At 52.0% G+C, this 19,833-nt stretch overlaps 2 protein-coding genes across 5 annotated transcripts in view; one reads left to right on the top strand and one right to left on the bottom strand.

Moving 5' to 3' along the window:
- Positions 1-614: 614 nt before the first annotated feature.
- GSTZ1 (glutathione S-transferase zeta 1) lies at positions 615-11,225 on the bottom strand. Of its 2 annotated transcripts, none has more exons than XM_007987394.3 (9): positions 10,933-11,225; positions 7,264-7,315; positions 5,300-5,367; positions 4,652-4,732; positions 4,169-4,294; positions 2,957-3,035; positions 2,345-2,397; positions 1,738-1,787; positions 615-1,033 (listed from the first exon to the last, which is right to left on the bottom strand). In XM_007987394.3, exons 1-9 carry the CDS (start codon positions 10,978-10,980, stop codon positions 907-909), a joined length of 684 nt encoding a protein of 227 aa, XP_007985585.1. In that variant the 5' UTR covers positions 10,981-11,225; the 3' UTR covers positions 615-906. The 2 variants fall into 2 exon arrangements, with proteins under 2 accessions (XP_007985585.1, XP_007985586.1); XM_007987395.3 differs by having other exon boundaries at positions 10,966-11,225.
- Positions 11,226-11,259: 34 nt separating this feature from the next.
- Positions 11,260-19,833, top strand: part of POMT2 (protein O-mannosyltransferase 2) — a 47,429-nt gene continuing 38,855 nt past the window's right edge. The window contains exon 1 of one of the 3 annotated variants that reach the window (XM_007987397.3): positions 11,260-11,702. In XM_007987397.3, the coding sequence (XP_007985588.2) occupies positions 11,455-11,702 (248 nt within the window). In that variant the 5' untranslated portion in view covers positions 11,260-11,454. The remainder of the gene's footprint in view (positions 11,703-19,833) is intronic. The other 2 variants (XM_037984319.2, XM_037984321.2) reach the window with 2 other exon arrangements.

Below are 19,833 nucleotides of genomic sequence, written 5' to 3'. Positions count from 1 at the left end.
CTGCAACCTCCACCTCCCAGGTTCAAGTCATTCTCCCACCTTAGCCTCCTGAGTAGCTGGGACTACAGGCACCTGCCATCACACCCGGCTAATTTTTGTATTTTTAGTAGATGGGGTTTCACCATGTTGGCCAGCCTGGTCTCAAACTCCTGACCTCAAGTGATCCACCTGCCTCGGCCTCCCAAAGTGCAGGGATTATAGGCATTGAGCCATTGCGCCCAGCCTGGAGTGGAACATTTAACAACAGTACCATTCCTAGCCCTGAGAACTAAGCCGGTCACTAGATGCTTTCCTGCTTCTATCTGTTATCTCCCTAGATCTTGTCTGATTCTTTGAGGCAGGCTTTTGGGCGTATTTCTCTTCATTGCCCTTAGGTCCCATGGGCCAGGCCTGCCACAGGGTAGGCAAACAGCTGACTAAGTTCCTCTACTGGTCCAGGCACAGGGGATTCCAGCTAGGGACAGTGTTCGTCTTCTGGAACCTCGCTCAGTCTTAGACAAACAAGGTAGAGGCCTGGGCTTCAGTTTAATTCACGCCAAATTTCAGTGTGGGCATTCTTTGGAGTCAGACACAACAAAAGCAGATGAGAAAAGGCACACAGGCTTCCCGTGGTGTTATGGTGAGCACGCCAGGCATTTTAATCCACATTCTCATCTCAGCTTCACGACTGCCCCGTCACATAGATAACAGTATTCCTGCCCCGCTGCTCCCAGCATCTTCCTACCCAACCCCACATGCATTTGACAGATGAGGGGACTGAGAGGGAACAAGTTTCAGCAGGAAGGCAGATCTAGGGCTAGAGTTGGAGTCTCCTGTCTCCTCAATTAACTCACTTGTTTCCAGGCCTCTTCAGCCCACCCAGCTTCTGCTCCTGTGGCCCTGTACCAACAGGGCAGGATTTGGGAGCTAGGCCCTCAGCTCAGTGGGTGTATCCGGCTGCCGGCAGGGGTGAGTCACCTGGAAGGCCTCCAGGACCAGCAGCCTCTTGTTTATGGAGCTGATGGTAGGGTAGGGGGTGCAATCCACCTTGAATCTGTAGTAGAGAAACACCTGCTAAGCAAAGGTTTTCAGGGACACAGGGAGACCGCCCTGATGCAGCAGGGGGAGCAGAAGGCAGGGCTGGATGAGGTCCAGGGAGCTGTCCAGGGAAGGACGATGGGGCAGCCCTTATTCATAGGAGATGGGTAGGTCTTGTGCAGTTTAGCATCTGTTACCTACTATTCCTATTTCTTTGAGAACCTACTATGTGTAAGGCCCAGTGCTAGGCATTTATATATACAGACTCTTTCTTCCCCCTTGTTGTAAGCTTCTTGGGGCAGGGAATGTGCCAGACATTTCCATTTCCCTAACGCCTAGCATGATGCCTTCCAGAGAGGTGCTCATTCGTGCCCTACTGAAGGGTTGATGGAGGGATGCAGAGGTAGAGCTCACTTCTGGGCACAGACACACCACATCTGAGGACATCAGGCAGGTGCTCTTGGGGGTCCACCAGGTGAGCCACCTCCTCTTAGGAGCAGGGGCTATCTATACAGTATCATCTGGGCTGTGGTGGGTGTGGTAGGAGCACTGCCCCAATTTCTTGTGCCCTCTTCCAGGCCAAAGTGGCTGTGTGGCCTGGCATGGTGGGCCCCTTGGCTGGTTGGTGAAGAGTCTGCATGAGATGCTACCTCACCAGCTGAGTGGTAACTGACTGTGGGCAGAGCCAGGAGAAGGGAGGGTGGCAGGGCTCTCTCTTACCTTTCAGCATTTGCCACCTGAGGCACCAAGCACAGATCAGCCATGGTCACCTGAAAGAGGGTTGCGTGGGTTCCCATCAGGGTGAGTACCCCAGACTCACTGGCTGGACTCGGTATGTCCACTGCAACTCTACTGGGGGTACCAACGATCTGCTTTGGCTCTTTCACCCATCCCACCCCCAATTCTTGTCTGCCCTAGGCCTGCATGTGTCTGTCCCCCAGAGCTGAAGTGCCCTACCAGGCTGTGCTCCAGTTGCCCTGACAACCAACTCTGTGGGTTGAGAAGGCCAGAGATGATGGATTGCCTGGACTGTGCAGACATCATCTAGTGCAATCCCTCAACTGACGCCTGGCCTGCCTCATCCTCTCACAGCCAGTCTTCTACCTTGAGTAACTCTCTCTTGAGATGGTTTAGTGTAGTGGAGTGAGCTGAGGAGTGCCCCACAGCAGAGATCCCCCTGCAGATGCCTCCTCAGGAAGCTCTGCGCCCCACCTGCCTGAGGGTGTGAGAGATGGCTGAGTCTAAGGGGAAGAGAGTGACAGCCTGGGGTCAGCATGAGGGAGGCGGCCGCTGTGGCTGGGCCTGGGGAGGCCTGGGGACAGCTTACCTCATCTCCTACACAGTATGTGCCTGCCGTGCTCTGTAGGATCTGCTCCAGGGCTGTGGGGAGGCCACATAAACATCTTATGCTGGGTGCAGGAAGGGGACACCAAGCTTTCTGGGCCTTGGCCTCCATAGTTATGAAATGAGCGCCCAACTGAGTGACAGACTGAGCACGGCTGCTGGCGAGAACTGGCAGCCAGGTCTGAAGAGAGCTGCTAGGGACAAGCTTCTGTCTCCTTAGGCTCCGCAGAGCCAGCCACCATTTTCCCCACTAGAGTGGACAAGCCCTGCCATTGGCCGCCGTGGCAGCTCTCACTCTAGTGGCTGGCACTGTGCTGGCCTTGGCTTCCTGGCTGGAGTGGGCAGTGAAGCTGACGCTGGGCCACCCAGCTACGAAGGGCTGTGGGCTGTGGGTGCAGGGACCAAGGTTCCTGGAAGCGCTGGAGCTAAGGTCTGGAGGCCCACCCAGCCCTTCGCTTCCCGAGTCCTGCCCTCACCCATGCAATGGTCAGGACCAAAGCAGCCTGGGAGGGTGGTTCAGATACCCAGGCCCCTGTGTGCGAGGGCCATACCTCTAAGAGGCCATTGTGGGGCAGCTCACAGGGTGAGGACTCACCGTTAAATCCAGAAATGATGGCGTTCTGAGCCCAGGTCAGCTGGAACTCCTCTTCCACTTGCTTCAGGACAGACAGGTTCTATGCAGCCCAAAGAAAGTCTGTGATTGCTCTGAGAACTGGGTGGGGACTGCCCCTTGGCCAAACCCCTTCAGGGAAGTTCACTTCCCATCTGCCCCTGGCTGGACAAAGCTATCCCTTCTCCCCCCAGGCTCCATGAGCCCCTTCCTTCTACCAGGGCCCTGAGGCTGGAGGGAGGTAGCCATCCCAGCAGCCACCTTCACAGGCTGCCCCAGTGGCCTCAAAAAGCCATGTAATTCTATCAGAGATGTGCACGAATCCCTATTCATGTGACACAAGACGCGGCCAAAGCTGTGGCAGATGCGCCTACAACTCAGGCCTGTCTCCCTCACTTCTCCCTTGTGTGGTCCCTTGTGAGCAGACGGAGTGTGATAGAGGGTGGGGCTGGGATGAGGGAGGTCCACAGGACTGGCTTTCAGAGATTTCCAGCCTGGCTCCATCTTGGCACTCCTGGAGCCATTTTACCTGTTTCCTCATTATGGAGGAATATTATTTCCTCAAAATGGAGATGTCTGTCTGCTCCAACATCCTTTGTTAAAATGACATGGGAGTGGGGGGCACAGGCATGCAGGGGTCCTGACTTAGTCCCCACTTTGCTAGGACCTACCTGTGGGACTCAGCATAAGTCACTCCACCTTTCTGGGGCTATTTCCTCATTCAGAGTAGAAGCTGGTACAGATAAACTGTTTTTAATACTTACTTGTCTGTTTCAACAGTGACACTTCAAAAATAAAATCCTACGTGTATCCCAGTGTATGACCGAGATAGCACAGATGAAAGGGAAGCCGCTCTGGTTAAAGGCGGGACGCCTGGCCTGGGGCCTGCTCAGTGTCTCCCCTGCCATCCTGGCCCTTTCCCCACCTCAAGCACCTGTACATGCGTCCTTAGAAACTAGAGCTTCTCGGAACGCAGTGGGGGACCAGCTGGGACGGCTGATTTCTGAGATTGAGATCTTTGCCTCCTTCTTTCACATGGTCCAGGTCAAAGCCCCTGAGAATCCAATCCCCCTCCCTCCCTTGACGGCCCCGCCCCCATACTGGGCACCCGCCCCCACAATGGGCAGCTCACAGAGCCAATGTGTGAATGTAAGAGTGTGTGAGGTGTGCAAGGGTGCAAGTGTACAAGTGCCACACCTGCAGGGGCTGGATGCCACCAGCAATGAGGTCAGAAATCATACGCACGCTGGCCCTCTTCTTTGGGTCCTGAGGCAGAAGTCGCGGAGTGGGACGCGTCTCCTCTAGATACTCAATGATGGCCAGCTGTCCAGAGGGAAGCAGTGAGGCAGGGACAGGGCCCAGGAACCCTAGGCCAGAGGGGACAGGGCCAGCAAACTCCTCCTCCTCCTCTTCCAGCACCATCACTACACCTCTTCCCTCCACCTCCTCAGCTCAAGCCCTATAAAGCCATTTTGGACCTTATCCTGCAGAACTTGGTTCTCCATGTGCTTGAATCTTCCCTTATTTTCCCAAACAACCTCCCACCCTCCCCATGAGCCTGGTATTGAGCCTCTCCTATGTGCTAGGCACCTTGACCATACACAGGCGAGGAAGAGATGTCAGGCGCTCTCATTCAGGGCACTGCTCTCACGAGGGCCCTCCCCCAGGCCCTGCACTCACTGACTGGTGAATGGTGATTCCATCAATCTTCAGGGCTGGCACCTGCTTCATGGGATTCAGTGCCTGGAAGTCCTTAGAGAACTGTGGAGACAAGGCCCTGGTGGGCTGGGTGGCCTGGACTGTGTTGGCCAGAGGAGAACCAAGCAAGCCGGAGAACCCCAGGCCTGCCGCCCACCCCCCTCTCCCTTCCCTGGGAAGGCCCTAAATCCTAGGCCCAGGGTAATCCCTGGGGGATCCATGAAGTATCCCAAACCCCAGCGGCTGCTGAGCCATAGGCTTCATCCTAACAGCCTGGCTATGGGCTTTTCCCTGCATCTCACACCATGGCCACCAAGGCGGCTCCTACCCTAGTCAGCCATCCAGAGGGCCCAGTATGGGGTGGGGACCCACTCGCCACCCACCCTCCAAGGGTCAGGCATTGGAGAACTCAGGCTGGGGTACACAGCCTGGACCTGGGTCCTCCCCAGGCCTCCTGCTACTGCATAGCGTGCCACCCTGTCCCACAAGGGAGAGCCAGCAGCCTCTTGCAGTGACAGTCCACAAGACACAGGTTCACTTCTCTGGGGTAGAGCCTCCCCTTCTTCCCCTGCCTGGTGCCTCTTCAAGGCCTCCAATTCCCACTTTGTGGTCTGGGAACAGCTTTCTTACCTGTTGGCCCCCATCCTTTATGAGATTGATGGGCACCGTCTCATAGTCAATGCCTTTCAAGGCCAGAGCTAGGAGAGACCACAGATAGCAGAGTCAGGGAACAGCCTCTGGCCATACTCTTAAAGAAAAGAGCCCTTCTAGGGTGACATAAGGCCAAAGAGGCGGAGGCTTCTCTACACTTCAGGGTGGTCAAGGCTCACCTTGGCACTATCCCCTTCTCTCCAGCTTTCCTTGTTACCACCTGCTCCCTACCCCAGATGCATGATGCTCTGCCTCGCTCACCCCTGAACTCTTAGAGACCTCACGATCTGGACCCCCCAGTGGGGCCCTCATGCCCGCTGGGTGGTGATAAAGGTGTATGCCCCGCCACTCTGTGGGCTCCTGGAGGACAGCAAGGGTGTGTCGTGTTTACCTCTGCTCCCCCAGGGCCTTACATAGTGATGACCAGTGTCTTGGTTGGAGACATGCAATTACTCCCTCAAGAAGGCAACTAAGTGCCAAGTGAAGGAGCTCAGGTGGCCACACAGAGCACACACAGATGGCACTCTTGTGCTGTTGGAAAAGGATCTCTTCCAATCTATTCTCTCTGTTCTCAGGGCTGTTTACTAGAGATTCCAGACAGGCAATTGGGCTCCTTGGTGGCCTTGGAGCGCATTTGCTGTGACTCCAGTCACCAGATTTTCTCTCCATCCCTTTTGATAATTTCCCCTGGCAAGCTGAGGGTAAAAAAACTTGGGTGGGTCAGCACTAGTGGAGAAGACTGCGTGCGTGTGCATGCGTGTGTGTATTATGCACACTTGGGCATTCAAGCATGGTGATGGCCAATCTCAGGGAAGGGCACAGGAATGAGGGGAGGGGGACCAGACATGTCATGGTGTAGAGACAGCCTGGGCAACACCAGGATACTCCTAGTGCTGGTCAACTCCAGTCTGGGGAGTGACAGTGTTTGGGACTAGAGGAGACACCTGGAGGAGGGAAGGCCAAAGCACACAGGCCCTACAGAGAGCACCTATATTGCTCTGGCTTCTGGCTTAGCCAGGACAGAGGCACTAGCACCCAGGGATGGGTTCATCTTCTTGGAGGAAAGTTTCTCCTGGCACCCAGTGCTCTTGCTTACTGATCCCAGCAAATACCAAGTGACTGCGGGATGGACGAGGGGTCACGGAGGATAGCTTTGCCTCCACACTCTGGAGGCAAGCTTCTTGGGTTCAAATTTCAACACAGTCACTTGCTAACTGTGTGGCCTTGGGCAAGTAACTTAATAGGCCTCTGGAGCCAGACTATGGTTTGAATTCCAGTTCTGCCTCTTAGTAGCTGAATGATCTTGGGCAAGTTACTTAATGTTGCCTCAGTTTTTTGTGCCTCAGCTTCCTCCTCTATACAATGGGGACAGTAATAGTACCTCCCTCCTAGGGTTGTTGAGGTTTAAATGGAATCGGGCACACAAAAGCACTTGGCACAGAGCTTTTCCTCAGTACAGTACAGCCTTTGCCAAATGCTGTGTTAAGCCGAGGGAGGGAAGGGTCAAAAAAGGACGAGCCACAGGGCCCTTGTTTCTGCTTTTCTGAAGCCTCCAAGGCTGACGCTGGCCCGCTGGTCCATACTGTTTGCTTTGCCAGTTCAAATAAGATAAGAACTGAGGGAGGCCAGCTGTTCCCCTGCTAGTTACCAGGGGCATATGGATTTTGTGACCCTGCTTTAAACACGGTTGCCAAGGGGCTTTGGAGAGCAGTGTTGGGAGAAGTGTCAGTCCCAAGAAAAAAAAACAACCCCCTTCCTCCCACCCTCACCCTGCGTTTCCGGGGTGGAGATGCCATGAAGGGACGGGGGTTCTAGGAGTCGGGGGATGCTGGTTGCTGGGGGTGAGGTCCTTTCTGACAGAGCACCCCTTCCATCCCAGGCCAGCTTCTCCACCCCAGTCCACCCCACTCCAGCACTCAGTCTGGAGGAGGCACAGCTCTTACCAATTCGAACTCTCCATGAGCAGGAGCTTCGGAAATAGGAATAGAGGATGGGCTGAGGAGAGAGGATGAAGGCGCGTGTTAACACATGCTGGGTGGGCTCCAGCTCGGGAGGAGTCAACCGTTTCTTCCTATCCTGCCAGGCCTCCTCTCTCAGGCCTGCATCTGGGCAACTCAGGTCAAGACTCCGAGCTCTCTGAGAGGCTCATGAGGTCCCTTGGCTCCAAAATTGTGCTGGTTTGAGCTCCTGAGGTCCAAGAGGCCCCCAAAGGGGCAGCCAGTCTGTGAGTGCCTTCCTTACCTTGCCAGACTCTGTCATGGTATCGTGGTGACCCTCAGCCTCCCAGGGAATGCCCCCTCTGGCAGAGCTTCTGAGCAGGGAAAGGAAACCTAAAGGGGTGGATTTCAGGAGCCAATGGGGAAGCTGGGCTACCCAGGCATTGGGGGAACTTTGACTCTGGTCAGAAAGGGCATTTCTGGCCAGGCACAGTGGCTCACGCCTGTAATCCTAGCACTTTGGGAGCCAAGGTGGGCGGATCACTTGAGGTCAGGAGTTTGAGACCAGCCTGGCCAACATGGTGAAACCCTGCTTCTACTGAAAACACAAAAAACATCAGCCGGGTGTGGTAGTGGGTGCCTGTAATCTCAGCTACTCAGGAGGCTGAGGCAAGAGAATAGCTTGAACCCGGGAGGTGGAGGTCGCAGTGGGCTGAGACCGAGCCACTGTACTCTAGAGCGAGACTGCATCTCAAAAAAAAAAAAAAAAAAAAAGGAAAGGGCATTTTTTTCCAACTTGCTGGAAGTTTCTACGCTCCTGCTGGGGCCAGGTTTGGTGTCCCCCCACAGAGCATGGCCTGGTTGTGATGCAGTAGTTTGAGTGGTAGAGCGGGCTGGGAGCTGGCATCTGGTCTGGACCTGGTGCAGGAACCAGCTCTGCATGACCTTGGACAAACCTCGGCCTTCTTTAATCTTCGGCTCCCTCATTTGTAAAACAAAGGGTTGCCCTAAAATAATAGCAGGGATTCCTTCTAGCAATGCAGAAAGATGAGGAATTCTGACTTTTTGATGCTTTGGTGCCTGTCTCCTTCAACCCCACCTCCCAGCAGTCCAGGCTCTCAGCTGTCCCCATAAAAACAGCTGGCAGATATGCTTACTCACCCCAAAGGTGAGGTCAAAAGCTGGCAGCCCACTGGGGCCCTATCTGGCCCTCAGAATTTCTGTTTGCTCAACACAGTAGTTTAAAATGTTTCAGGTAGTTGCCAATGTTTAAAAATCAGGACATTTCGTTCTAGTGTGGTGGGTCATGCCTGTAATGCCAGCACTTTGGGAGGCTGAGGCCAGCAGATTACCTGAGGTCAGGAGTCCAAGACCAGCCAGGCCACCATGGCGAAACTTGTCTCTACTGAAAATACAAAAATTAGCCAGGTGTAGTGGTGTGCGTCTGTAATCACAGCTACTCGGGAGGCTGAGGTATGAGAATTGCTTGAACCCAGGAGGCAGAGGATACAGTGAGCCAAGATAGTGCCACTGCCCTCCAGCCTAGGGGAGAGAGCAAGACTCCATCTCAAAATAAATAAAATAAAAAATAAAAATAAAAATCATGACATTTTATATACAACACCTGTTTTTTTCTTTAAAAAATCTGGAGACAGTAGATTTGGGCTCCTAAATACCAACAATTGATGGGAACAGACTGATGGCCCCCATCAACCAGGGTATGCCCTCTAAGGTCTGCCATGGCCCGTATCTGGCCCACTTTCCTCATTTTTGTTACCTTTGGGCCCTTGGGGGCAGCTGGGTGTGTGATCTCTACTCCAAAGTTTAAGGGGCTCAAAGTTAATTTCTCTGGTACTTCTTGGGGAGCCAGCATTTCAAAGTGGAACCCAGGAAAGACTCGCCAGTGATTAGCACTCATGAATCTTCCCACCAACACGTGTATCCCTATGGATGGGGGAGAACTTGACAGAACTTCTCAGATACCCTGTTTACTACCCCTCTGACTACAGACATTTCACCAAAGCTCCCTCTCCCCTCTGCCACCCCCAGAATATTAAGCTGCTCCCTGAACCTGCTTTCACCATCCCTGTACTACCAACTCAGTCTGCTAGATGGCAAGGGTACAAGTGGGAACCTAGGCCCTTCCAAGGTGGTTCCCAAGCCCAGGAGTCCCAGCCTGTCCTGAAGGTACCTTTTGTGGGGAAAGTAAAGATGGTCCTGGCACAGAAAGCAGGCGATGGGCAGAAAGTGCCTTTCGAAGAGGAGGAATTGGGTGGCCACAACTGGATCTTTCTTATTTGGAGATGCAGTTCCCTTTCCTTACTTAGCCAGGCTACAGGGGCCCTGGGGCCAAGGGACAGGGACTGCTGGTGACCACTAGAGAGTGGCAGATATTAATTGGCTTAGAAACCCTGAAGAAATGCCTTACCTAATGGTTAAATGCCTTTGGATTACACCTTTGGATCTGTACTACGAATGACCAAAAGCATGGTAAATGCTGCTCCCCTCCATCACGACCCACAAGCAGGAAACCTGAAATCTCTTAGGCATTTTCTGCTTTCTCTTACCAGTGATAACTATGCAAACCATCCCCCGTTCCTTTCTGCACTTGTAGAACTAAATTTTAAGCCCAAGTATCCATCTCATCAGCACTCCTGGAAGACTTCTGTTTCCAATTCAAATATGCATTCTGATTACTTTAGGAGATTTTATTTTTAAACCATGTCTTACACATGATTTGAGAAAAAGACTCCTAAAATCCCATTTGGAAGAGGGAGGACTATACATTATTAACGTGACACAAAGTCCCATCTAACGTGCCACCTTCCTTAGTGCCATAAAAGTGGTTCTCAAACTTTACGGCGCGTTAAGACCCATCAGGACCGCTTACAAAAACATGCAGATTCTCGGGCCCGTTCCACCAGAGATGAAGAGTGGCTTTGGAGCAGGCCCCGGGAAGAACATGTGAAAGCCGTGAAGCTCCCCAGGTGATTGTCGCTCGGGGACTTTTTTTTTTTTTGAGACGGAGTCTCGCTCTGTTGCCCAGGCTGGAGTGCAGTGGCCGATCTTGGCTCACTGTAAGCTCCGCCTCCCGGGTTCACGCCATTCTCCTGCATCAGCCTCCCGAGTAGCTGGTACTACAGCCACCCGCCACCATGCCCGGCTAATGTTTGTATTTTTAGTAGAGACGGGGGGTTCACCGTGTTAGCCAGGGTGGTCTCGATCTCCTGGCCTTGTGATCCGCACGCCTCGGCCTCCCAAAGTGCTGGGATTACAGGCGTAAGCCACCGCGCCCTGCCCAGGGACTCTTACAATACAAACATTACTGGAAAGCCATCTCCTGCTAGGGCCAAGAGAGGAGCATGAAGGGCTGCGAGAAACTGGGAAGCTTGGGGCGACGTTTGGAAGCCCTAGTGGAGGGGTCTGTTAAGGGGAGCAGGGAGGGCGGGGCAGAAATGAAGCACGACCGGACAGCGACTCCACCTGGCTCCCCACCAGGACCGCCTCCTCCCCCAGCCCAACCCTCCGGGGAATTCGAGACCCAGCGGGCAGCGTGCAGCACGCAGGCGCAGAGCGTGCCCGGCGCAACGCACGGCACGCCAGGAGTCTTTGTCTGCTGGGCGGGCGGAGCTGCTCACCTCTGACCCCGCCCCCCAGGGTCTCCAAGTGTCTAACCAGTTTCCCTCCACCCGGGTGCGCGGCACAGACCTTCCCCGCCTGCATCTGGCACTTCGCGCGACCCCTCCTCTAGGCCGAGAAACTTAGCGCCTGGGACTCGCCAACAACTAAGGCCCAGTGAAACTCGACGAGTCAGGCCCGTGGCTTTCGTCCGGGTAAAGCGAGGGTCTGGACTACAATGATCCTTCCGGTCGCCTCCGGCACGCCCAGCCCTCCTGCCACGCCCCGTACCCGGGGGCTGCTGGGAGTTGCAGTTCCCTGAGCCCGACCCCTCCTGCACAGTCCCCCCTCGGGCCGGCCGGCCCTCCCGGTCCCGACATGCTCTGCGCCTCCTGCCGCCTCCTAGCGGCCCGGGCCGCGACCACGCTGCCCACCCCGCCCAGAGCCCGGGGCCCCGCACTCCGCTGCCCTGGAGCGGCATTTCCCGGGGTACCCCGAGCTGCCCTCCTGTGACTCCCTGGCGGGGCGGCTGGTCAGAGTGTGCCTCTGGGCCGGTGGGCGACCCGGAGGAGGGGGAAGATGTCGCCGGCTACGGGCGGAGGCCTGGCAGAGTCCGAACTGCGTCCCCGGAGGGGCCGCTGTGGGCCCCAGGCTGCTAGGGCCGCAGGCCGGGACGTGGCCGCCGAGGCTGCGGCGCGAAGCCCCAAACGGCCTGCCCGGGGCTCACGGCGCTTCGAAGCGGCCGGCCGGTGGGCCCTGCTGGCCTTGGTGACGCTGCTGTCCTTCGCCACCCGTTTCCACCGCCTGGCCGAGCCGCCGCACATCTGGTGAGTGATGGGAGGGACTCGGTGGCCACCATGGCAACCGCGAGGGGACGCCGCCCTCTGATTGGCCCGAGGGTACGGAGGAGGCGGGATCTACAGGAGGAGGGGCGGGGCCGTGGTGGAGGGGAACTTGAGGTACCGGGTGGCTTGGCCTCTGGCGAGGTGCATTCTCTGGGAGGGGGATCGTTTTGCTCTGGTAGTGGGGCAATGGGATTGTTAGGATCTGAGGAAGCAGCCCTCATGTCTTTCGCGTTATGTTACACTGCATCACCTGGCTTGCAAATTGTGGCTTTTAAAGGTGCTTTCAACTTTCCAAAGAGAATTGCAAATTTTTGGGTACAGAATTTTCTAAGGCCTGAGTTCCGATATCTGCAGGATTTTCAGGCATCAACAGAGGGGAAAATACCTAACTGTGTACCTTTATCTTATAGGGCAAGGACAGTTTGGGTGTTCAGGTATGGTGAGAAAAGGATTTTAAGAGGCAGAACTCTTCCTGTGAGAAGAGATTTATTTTCTTAAAGGTTTTAGCTTGTACTGTCCAGATACTGGGTGTCAGAAATGGAGCTCTTTTTTCCTTTTTTTTTCTCTTTTTTCTTTTTTTTGAGACGGAGTCTCGCTCTGTCGCCCAGGCTGGAGTACAGTGGCGCGATCTCGGCTCACTACAAGCTCTGCCTCCCGAGTTCATGCCATTCTCCTGCCTCAGCCTCCAGAGTAGCTGGGACTACACGCGCCCACCACCACGCCCGGCTAATGTTTTTTGTATTTTTAGTAGAGACGGGGTTTCACCGTGTTAGCCAGGACGGTCTTGATCTCCTCGTGATCTGCCCGCCTTGGCCTCCCAAAGTGCTGAGATTACAGGCGTGAGCCACCGCGCCTGGCCCAGAAATGGAACTCTTTAAGCAAAAAGCAGGCAAGAAAACAGACAGTCAGGGTTGCTTTGTTTAGAAATTAATAAATTAGCCTGTTACTGTGTCATGACTGCTGGCAGAAGATGAGACTCCTGGGTTAGAGACAAAGGACTTTATTACAGGAAAGAGGATGCATGTTAGAAGCAGTTTCCCTTGCCATCCACGTCCCACAGGGTGACGCTATGGGTTTAAATGGATGACTGCACAGGCAGTGGGTTGCATCCAAGTGAAGGAACGACAAGCTTGGAAAATCTGCTGTTTTATAGACGGCAGTACACAGACCTCCTCTTTGTCCTGGAGGGAGACACTGCCTCTTCTCTCAAGGTTGCTTGCTGCAAACACAACCCTGAGAAAAGGCCCAAGTGAGATGCAGTAAGAGCCTTGCATTCTTGGTATACCCAGAATGATGTGTAGAGGCACGAGCAATCTGACAGCCTCTCTCACTCCTCGATTCTGCAGTCTTGGCTTCTAGCAGATTTTCACATGAATATGCAACTCCCCTGGCTACTCTGATTAACCTGGCTGACAGAGGCAGGGACCAAATCTTTTCAGTTTGTCCCTTACAGCATTTAATTAAGGTTGTTGTCAATGGGACTCTAAGCAGCAGAATAAGGCCAGCTTACAGGATTTACCTCAACTGTGCCCTCCAGAGTCCCGAATTCAGCCACATGTGAATAAGTCCTGGGGGCACCAAGGAATCTTATTTCAGACATCTGGTCTATTAACCACTGTGACCTGTGCACAGGAGTTCAGATTGATCTCTGATCTTTGTAATTACAGTAATTACAATAGCCCTCTACCCTTGTAAAAAAAAATTGTAAGAAAGTAACTACCAGGCCAGGCACGGTGGCTCATGCCTATAATCCTGGCACTTTGGGAGGCCGAGGTGGGCAGATCACCTGAGGTCAGGAGTTCAAGACCAACCTGGCCAACATGGTGAAACCCCGTTTCAACTGAAAATACAAAACTTAGCCGGGCATGATGGCGGGTGCCTGTAATCCCAGCTACTCAGGAGGCTGAGGTGGGAGAATCACTTGAATCCCGGAGGCAGAAGTTGCAGTGAGCAACTTTGCATTCCAGCCTGGGCAACAAAGTGAGACTCCGTCTCAAAAAAAAAGAAGTAACTACTATGATTAATGGAAAGATACTTTGTGACCTATTCTTCCTTACACTAACATATTACTTGAAGGAGTGCAGGCCACTCCAGGATTTTTGTTAAATTTTTATTTGGATCACCATCAAATTCGATTACCATTACAGTGGTTTAAACCACATGGGCAGTGTCACTGAATAGTTGCAGCCTCAATCACTAGACAAGGCATAACCTAAGGAAGGCCCCTAGGATCTCAGGAGAAGCATGTGATTTGTATCAGCCAGTTTGATAGAAGGTTGTGCTGATCTGTGTGTTTGCACACCTGTGAGGGAGGTCTGTGTTTGGGAGTTGGTGTTGATGTCATCAGGCATGTGGGAATAGTTCAAGACTGGCCATGTCCACGTGAGTTTTTGTTTTCTTTTTTTATTTTCTTTTTTCTTTTCTATACTGACCTACTAGATAAAGTTTTTTGTTTTCATAGTGAGATGACAAACTCAGCCACAGTTCAGATTGCCAGCCACAGTTGCTGCTTGACTTAGGTGGACCATATGAATGTTTGCCAGGCTTTAGTGCCTGGCAAACAAAGAGAACATTGTTTCCCTTCTCTTTACATCTCCAGGGGCCTAAGGTGTTCCTTCCCCAGATGCCAGGATTGTTTCTTTCCTTCCATTACTACATAATTAGTGTGTCCTACCCTAGTACCTATAACTTCACCTTTTCTCCATTTATTCAATATTCAGACCTTTTAATACCCAAGGGCATTGTTAGAAAATTGACAGAGGCCCATTATGTCTTCTACCTTGACACATGTGGGCCACTGTAGAGGGACTTTAAAACCACTGTACCCAACCAAATGATCATTAACTTTATGCTGTAGCGCCAGGCCATTCCAACAAGGCAATCTAGTGACTGAACTAGAATTAAGTCCGAATTACATAGATAGCCTCCTCCTCCCAGCTGATCTGGGCTTTCTGTAAGGCAAAAGATGAACCATGGCCAGAAATGGTCAGGGAAGAATCTTAAATTTTCAAAATAGGTTTATATAACCCTCCACCCCTTTTTCCTGATCATTACCCAGTTGGTAGGCAAAAGGAGATGAACCCTTTCTGAGAATGGCTGCCTTAGGTGACCAAACTGCTTCACTAAGGTGTGCAGACTGGGAGGAGGTTAAAAACAGAGTCAAAAATCTTTTTGAGTTGATCTTTGAGGGAATTATTCAGTACTTGACAATATCATGCCTGTGGATGGTAGGGAATGTGGGAGGTCCATCGAATACCTTGGCTATTGACTGTTGACACTGTTGGGTGGCCGTTGTGACAAAAAGATATGCCACTGTCAGACTGTAGATGGTTTGGAAAGCAGAAAACCTGGCAGAGCTTAGTTCCAAGGGCCACAGTGGTATACACAGTCAGATAATTGAACTGGAAAAGCAACATCAGCACTGTAACCTGAAAAAGTATCAGCAGTAGCAAGGTACTGATGAGAGCCTGGGAGAAGGGAACAAAGTCCTAATGTCAGTCTCCCAGGAGCAGGTGGGGTCAGTGCCCCTTGCAACGTGGTTTCCTTTACTGCAAGACAAGCAGGCCAACTTTTGGCAGGAGTCACAAGTCTGGCATGCAGTAGTGGCTTCTGCCTCAGAAACATGTAGTCCCTTACATTGTGCCTGGTCCATGATGGTAGATGTTTCCATACCTGTTGCATGAATCCAGGTGGCTATGGCCGCAGTCTTGGTGGTGCAGGCTGGATCAGCAGCTTGATCCCAGTCAGTCTTGTGAGAGTACCTGCCCTTAATGTGGGCACCTATATGAGTGATCTAGTCTGTCCTCATGGCAGGCAGCCATGATGTGTTCACAGTTCTCACTTTCCTCTCTCAGTATTTAGTCTTCCAAGTGGCATACCAAGTGCTTCAATCCTTACTGCCCTCAGCCATCCAGAGTTGTCATTGGGGCTAAGTGCCTGCTGCTGCCTGGTGGGTAACATCAGTTTTTAACTCAGCCTAATCATTGGTGAGCCAGGCCTAAGCATTTAGAGGAACCCCTGTGAATCAGGGCCCTACTGAACCAGCAGCTCGGCTTCAGGCAGTGGAGAAGGTTGTTTCTCCCAAAGTGGGAGCTGCCACTCTTTCACGGAAAACCAAGATGCCTCTAGGGCCAGCATGGCTATACTCTTTTTTTCAAAGAGATGAGGTCTGACTTTTTTGCCCAGGCTAGAGTGGAGTGGTACAATCGTAGCTCACTGCAGCCTCAAACTCCTGGGCTCCTCCTGCCTCAGCCTCCTGAGTAGCTGGCACTACAGGCACGTGCCACCATATCCAGCTAATTAAAACAAATTTTTTAAGAGATAAATTCTCACTATGCTGCCAAGGCTGGTCTTGAACTCCTGGCCTCAAGCCATCCTCCTGCCTCAGCCTCCTGAATAGCTGGGATTACCAGCTCTATTCTTGAATGTACTATTTCCATGGGATCAGTGAGGCTTGTAAACCCTTCCCTTGTTATCAGTAGATTCCCACTGACCCACCCCAAAGTGGGAATACTAGGCCAGGGAGTCCTGAGGCCTTTATGGGTCTGGCAATCAATTTCAAAGCGTTGATAAGAGGTTAATAGCTGCCCTTTTAGAAAGGGTGTGCTTGGTACCTATGTCCAGCAGGTGGCACTGTGATTCTGGTGCGTGGCTCTCAGTACTCCAACAGCCAGGAAGTTTTATTTATTTATTTATTTATTTTTGAGACGGAGGCGTCTCAGTTGCCCAGGCTGGAGTGCAGTGGCTTGATCTTGGCTCGCTGCAACCTCTGCCTCCTGGGTTCAAGCAATTCTCTGTCTTAGCCTCCCGAGTAGCTGGGATTACAGGCACCCGCTGTCACGCCTGGCTAACTTTTTGTATTTTTAGTAGAGACAGGGTTTCACCATGTTGGCCAGGCTGGTCTCAAACTCCTGACCTCAGGTGATCTGCCCGCCTTGGCCTCCCAAAGTATTGGGATTACAGGTGTGAGCCACCGTGCCCAGCTGCCATGAAGTTTTTAAGCCTGCGATTTATTTCCTTTCCCTTCCAGGGATGGGGATTTTTATCTTCTGGACCACCAGGAGAGGACAGGATCACCTGTCTACACACAGCAGCCCTTGCACAGGATAATCCTCTTTGACACTTATGGGATCAGTATCAGCTATGCATTCAACACTGGAAGCCACAGGAATAGTACACTAAAGAGGCCCAAAGAGCTTTGCCTGGAATGTCACTTTAACTTCCCTTCCCTATGGGGAGCATGGCTCAAACGTTACCAGTTTAATCTGGACACTTTTTCCCCTTGAACTAATGTGTCTAGAAGGCCTGCATCAGGGGCTATGGTGACAGCAAGCCAGAGATTTTGCTATTTCCCAGTTGGAGTGTGTGGCGGTGCTGGATTCAGGAAGTGAGGAGAAACTTTTTCTCCTCCTTTAGCTGTTCGCTAGGCTCAGCAGCACGACCTCCCCAGTGTTGCTCCCCCAGGGTTAGGACTAAAGTGCTCCCTTTAGTCCTGTGCACACTGCTACAGCTCTCCCTGCAGTTCTGAGTGTCTGCAGTAACCTCTGTGCCTAGCACATCCTCCCCGCCATGAGACACGGTAGAGTGGAGATGTGGGACCTCATATCCAGCAGAGCCCTGAGTTTGCCCCTCTCCTCCCTGGGGCTCTCCAGCGTTGGGGCTCTCCAGCATACTAGGATGGGTGTGTATGACTTTCCGTCCCCTGTAATCATCTCAGTCTTTGTTTTTGTTTTTTTGTTTTTTTTTTTTTGAGACGGAGTCTCGCTCTGTCGCCCAGGCTGGAGTGCAGTGGCGCGATCTCGGCTCACTGCAAGCTCCGCCTCCTGGGTTCACGCCATTCTCCTGCCTCAGCCTCCGGAGTAGCTGGGACTACAGGCACCCGCTACCACGTCCGGCTAACTTTTTGTATTTTTTTAGTAAAGACGGGGTTTCACCATGTTAGCCAGATGATCTCGATCTCCTGACCTCGTGATCCACCCGCCTCGGCCTCCCAAAGTGCTGGGATTACAGGCATGAGCCACCGCGCCCGGCCCATCTCAGTCTTCAAAGCAGCTGCGGTTGTGGTAGAGTTGGGAGGGATCGTGGGACATAAACTGAGAGAGTGACTCTGAGCCAGAAAGCAAGGCATATTTGTATTTACTTTGGCTTGAGTACACAGCTCCCCCAAGGATCTTTCAGTGTTTTCATTTTACTCAAAGTTCTGTCTTATATAGCAGGGTCCTATTGCCGCACCATTTGTTGAAGCGTTGGAGACTTGTTGATTGAGCAGCTGCATCCATATTGCCTTTTGGCAGGGGCTGCTGAGCTTACTGCCATTGTCATGATCACTCCTCTTCCTCCTTTTGCCCAGACCACAGGGCAATAACCAGGGTGACATTCAATGGCTTGTTTCAATCCTACCTCTTTCCATCAGTCTCTGTAATAGTGGGACAGTGGGGGACTCTCACTACCCCATTGCCGGCCCATGGAGGCCCTCATTCTTTCTCTTACGGAAGACTGTGTCTCTCCTCCTCCTATGCTTGTCTCCACATTGTCAGGGGCTGGGGATTTTATCTTAGCTACTTACAAGCTAATAAGTTAGCCTGTCACTGTTGTTTGCATGCCGAAAGAAGATAAAGTCTTGGGTCAGAGACAAAGGACTTTATTTCTCATGGCACAGCAAGTGGGATGTGCATCAGCATGTTGGCATCAGTTTCCTTTGCCCCTAAGTCCCACGTGGTGCTGAGGGACTGGATAAATGCTTGCACATGCAGAAGGTTGCATCACAACTGAGTAATATTAAGCTTGGGAAATCTGCTGTTTTATGGCAAGCAATAAACAAGACAGCCCTCTGTCTCAGAGGGAGATACTAACTCTTCCCTCAAGGTTGTTTACTGCAAACATAACCTTAGAAATGACCTCGGGAAAGATGGATCGGGACATTGCATTCTTGGCATACCCTGAAAGGCCTGGAGGAGCACAAGAGAGCCATGGAGGACTGTCTCTGCTAACACAAGCAATAAAAGCCAGGAGGAAATATGAATGTTACAACTGGTTTTACTTGGGAAACTTTTGAAGTAAAAATCTGGAGCCCAGGCCGGGTGCGGTGGTTCACACCTGTAATCCCAGCACTTTGGGGCGCTGAGGCAGGTGGATCACCTGAGGTCAGGAGTTCGAGAGCAGCCTGGCCAACATGGTGAAACCCCATCTTTACTAAAATACAAAAATTAACCAGGGGCATGGTGGTGGACACCTGTAGTCCTAGCTACTTGGAAGACTGAGGCAGGAGAATCGCTTGAACCCGGGAGGTGAAAGGTGCAGTGAGCCAAGATTGCGTCACTGTACTCCAGCCTGGGCAACAAGAGTGAAACTCTGTCTCAAAAAACAAACAAAAAACAAAACAACAACACAAAACTGGAATCCTTTTGTTAGTATGTTCCCAAACAGACTTAAAAACTAGGACAGTTTAAATAGGGTCCAGCAGGGATGGTACTTTATAGTCTATAGAATTATTTCACATGTGTTACCTGAGTTGAGCCCTAAGACCTCCCTGGGAGGTGGGCAGGGCAGATAATATTATTGTCTTTGTTTTGTAGATGAGATAAGAGGAGTAGAGAGAATGAGTGATTTTGCCAGGTTGTGCCATTAGTTAGCAGTGGAACTGGGACTGGATCTCTCTTTCTGCAAATCAATTTTGTTATGCTGCTTTGAAGTTATTTCTCTCTTTGACCTTACCATGCCAGTGTCCTCATCGCATGTCAAGCAATGTGTTTAGCAGGTGCTGAAATAGACCTATTCTTTTGCCTATCTTGGACCCACCGAGTAAGATATAGAAAGAACCCTAGATTTTTAGGTAAAGCATGTTTTCCCCTTATGTAGTAGGTCACTAATGACTGCTCATGACCTGGGGAATTGATGACTACTAGAAAGTAACTCTTCTTTTGAGCTGCAGGGAGAAAATAACAAATAGAAAAGGCCAGGCTCTGCTGGATGACTTGGCTGCCTTCCCAAAGCCCTCATGTATGGTATAGAAAGATGTATGTGCTTGTATAAAAGAGGACTTTGCATTGTGTTTGAAAGCCTGTTTATTCAAATCACTTATTTACTTGCAAAATAACTTAAGCAGTGAGGATAG

The sequence above is a fragment of the Chlorocebus sabaeus genome, chromosome 24 (genome assembly GCF_047675955.1).
Source record: "Chlorocebus sabaeus isolate Y175 chromosome 24, mChlSab1.0.hap1, whole genome shotgun sequence".
NCBI lineage: Eukaryota > Metazoa > Chordata > Mammalia > Primates > Cercopithecidae > Chlorocebus > Chlorocebus sabaeus.
The sequence above is the reverse complement of the archived record's forward strand: the minus strand, read 5'-3'. Positions and strand labels throughout refer to the sequence as shown.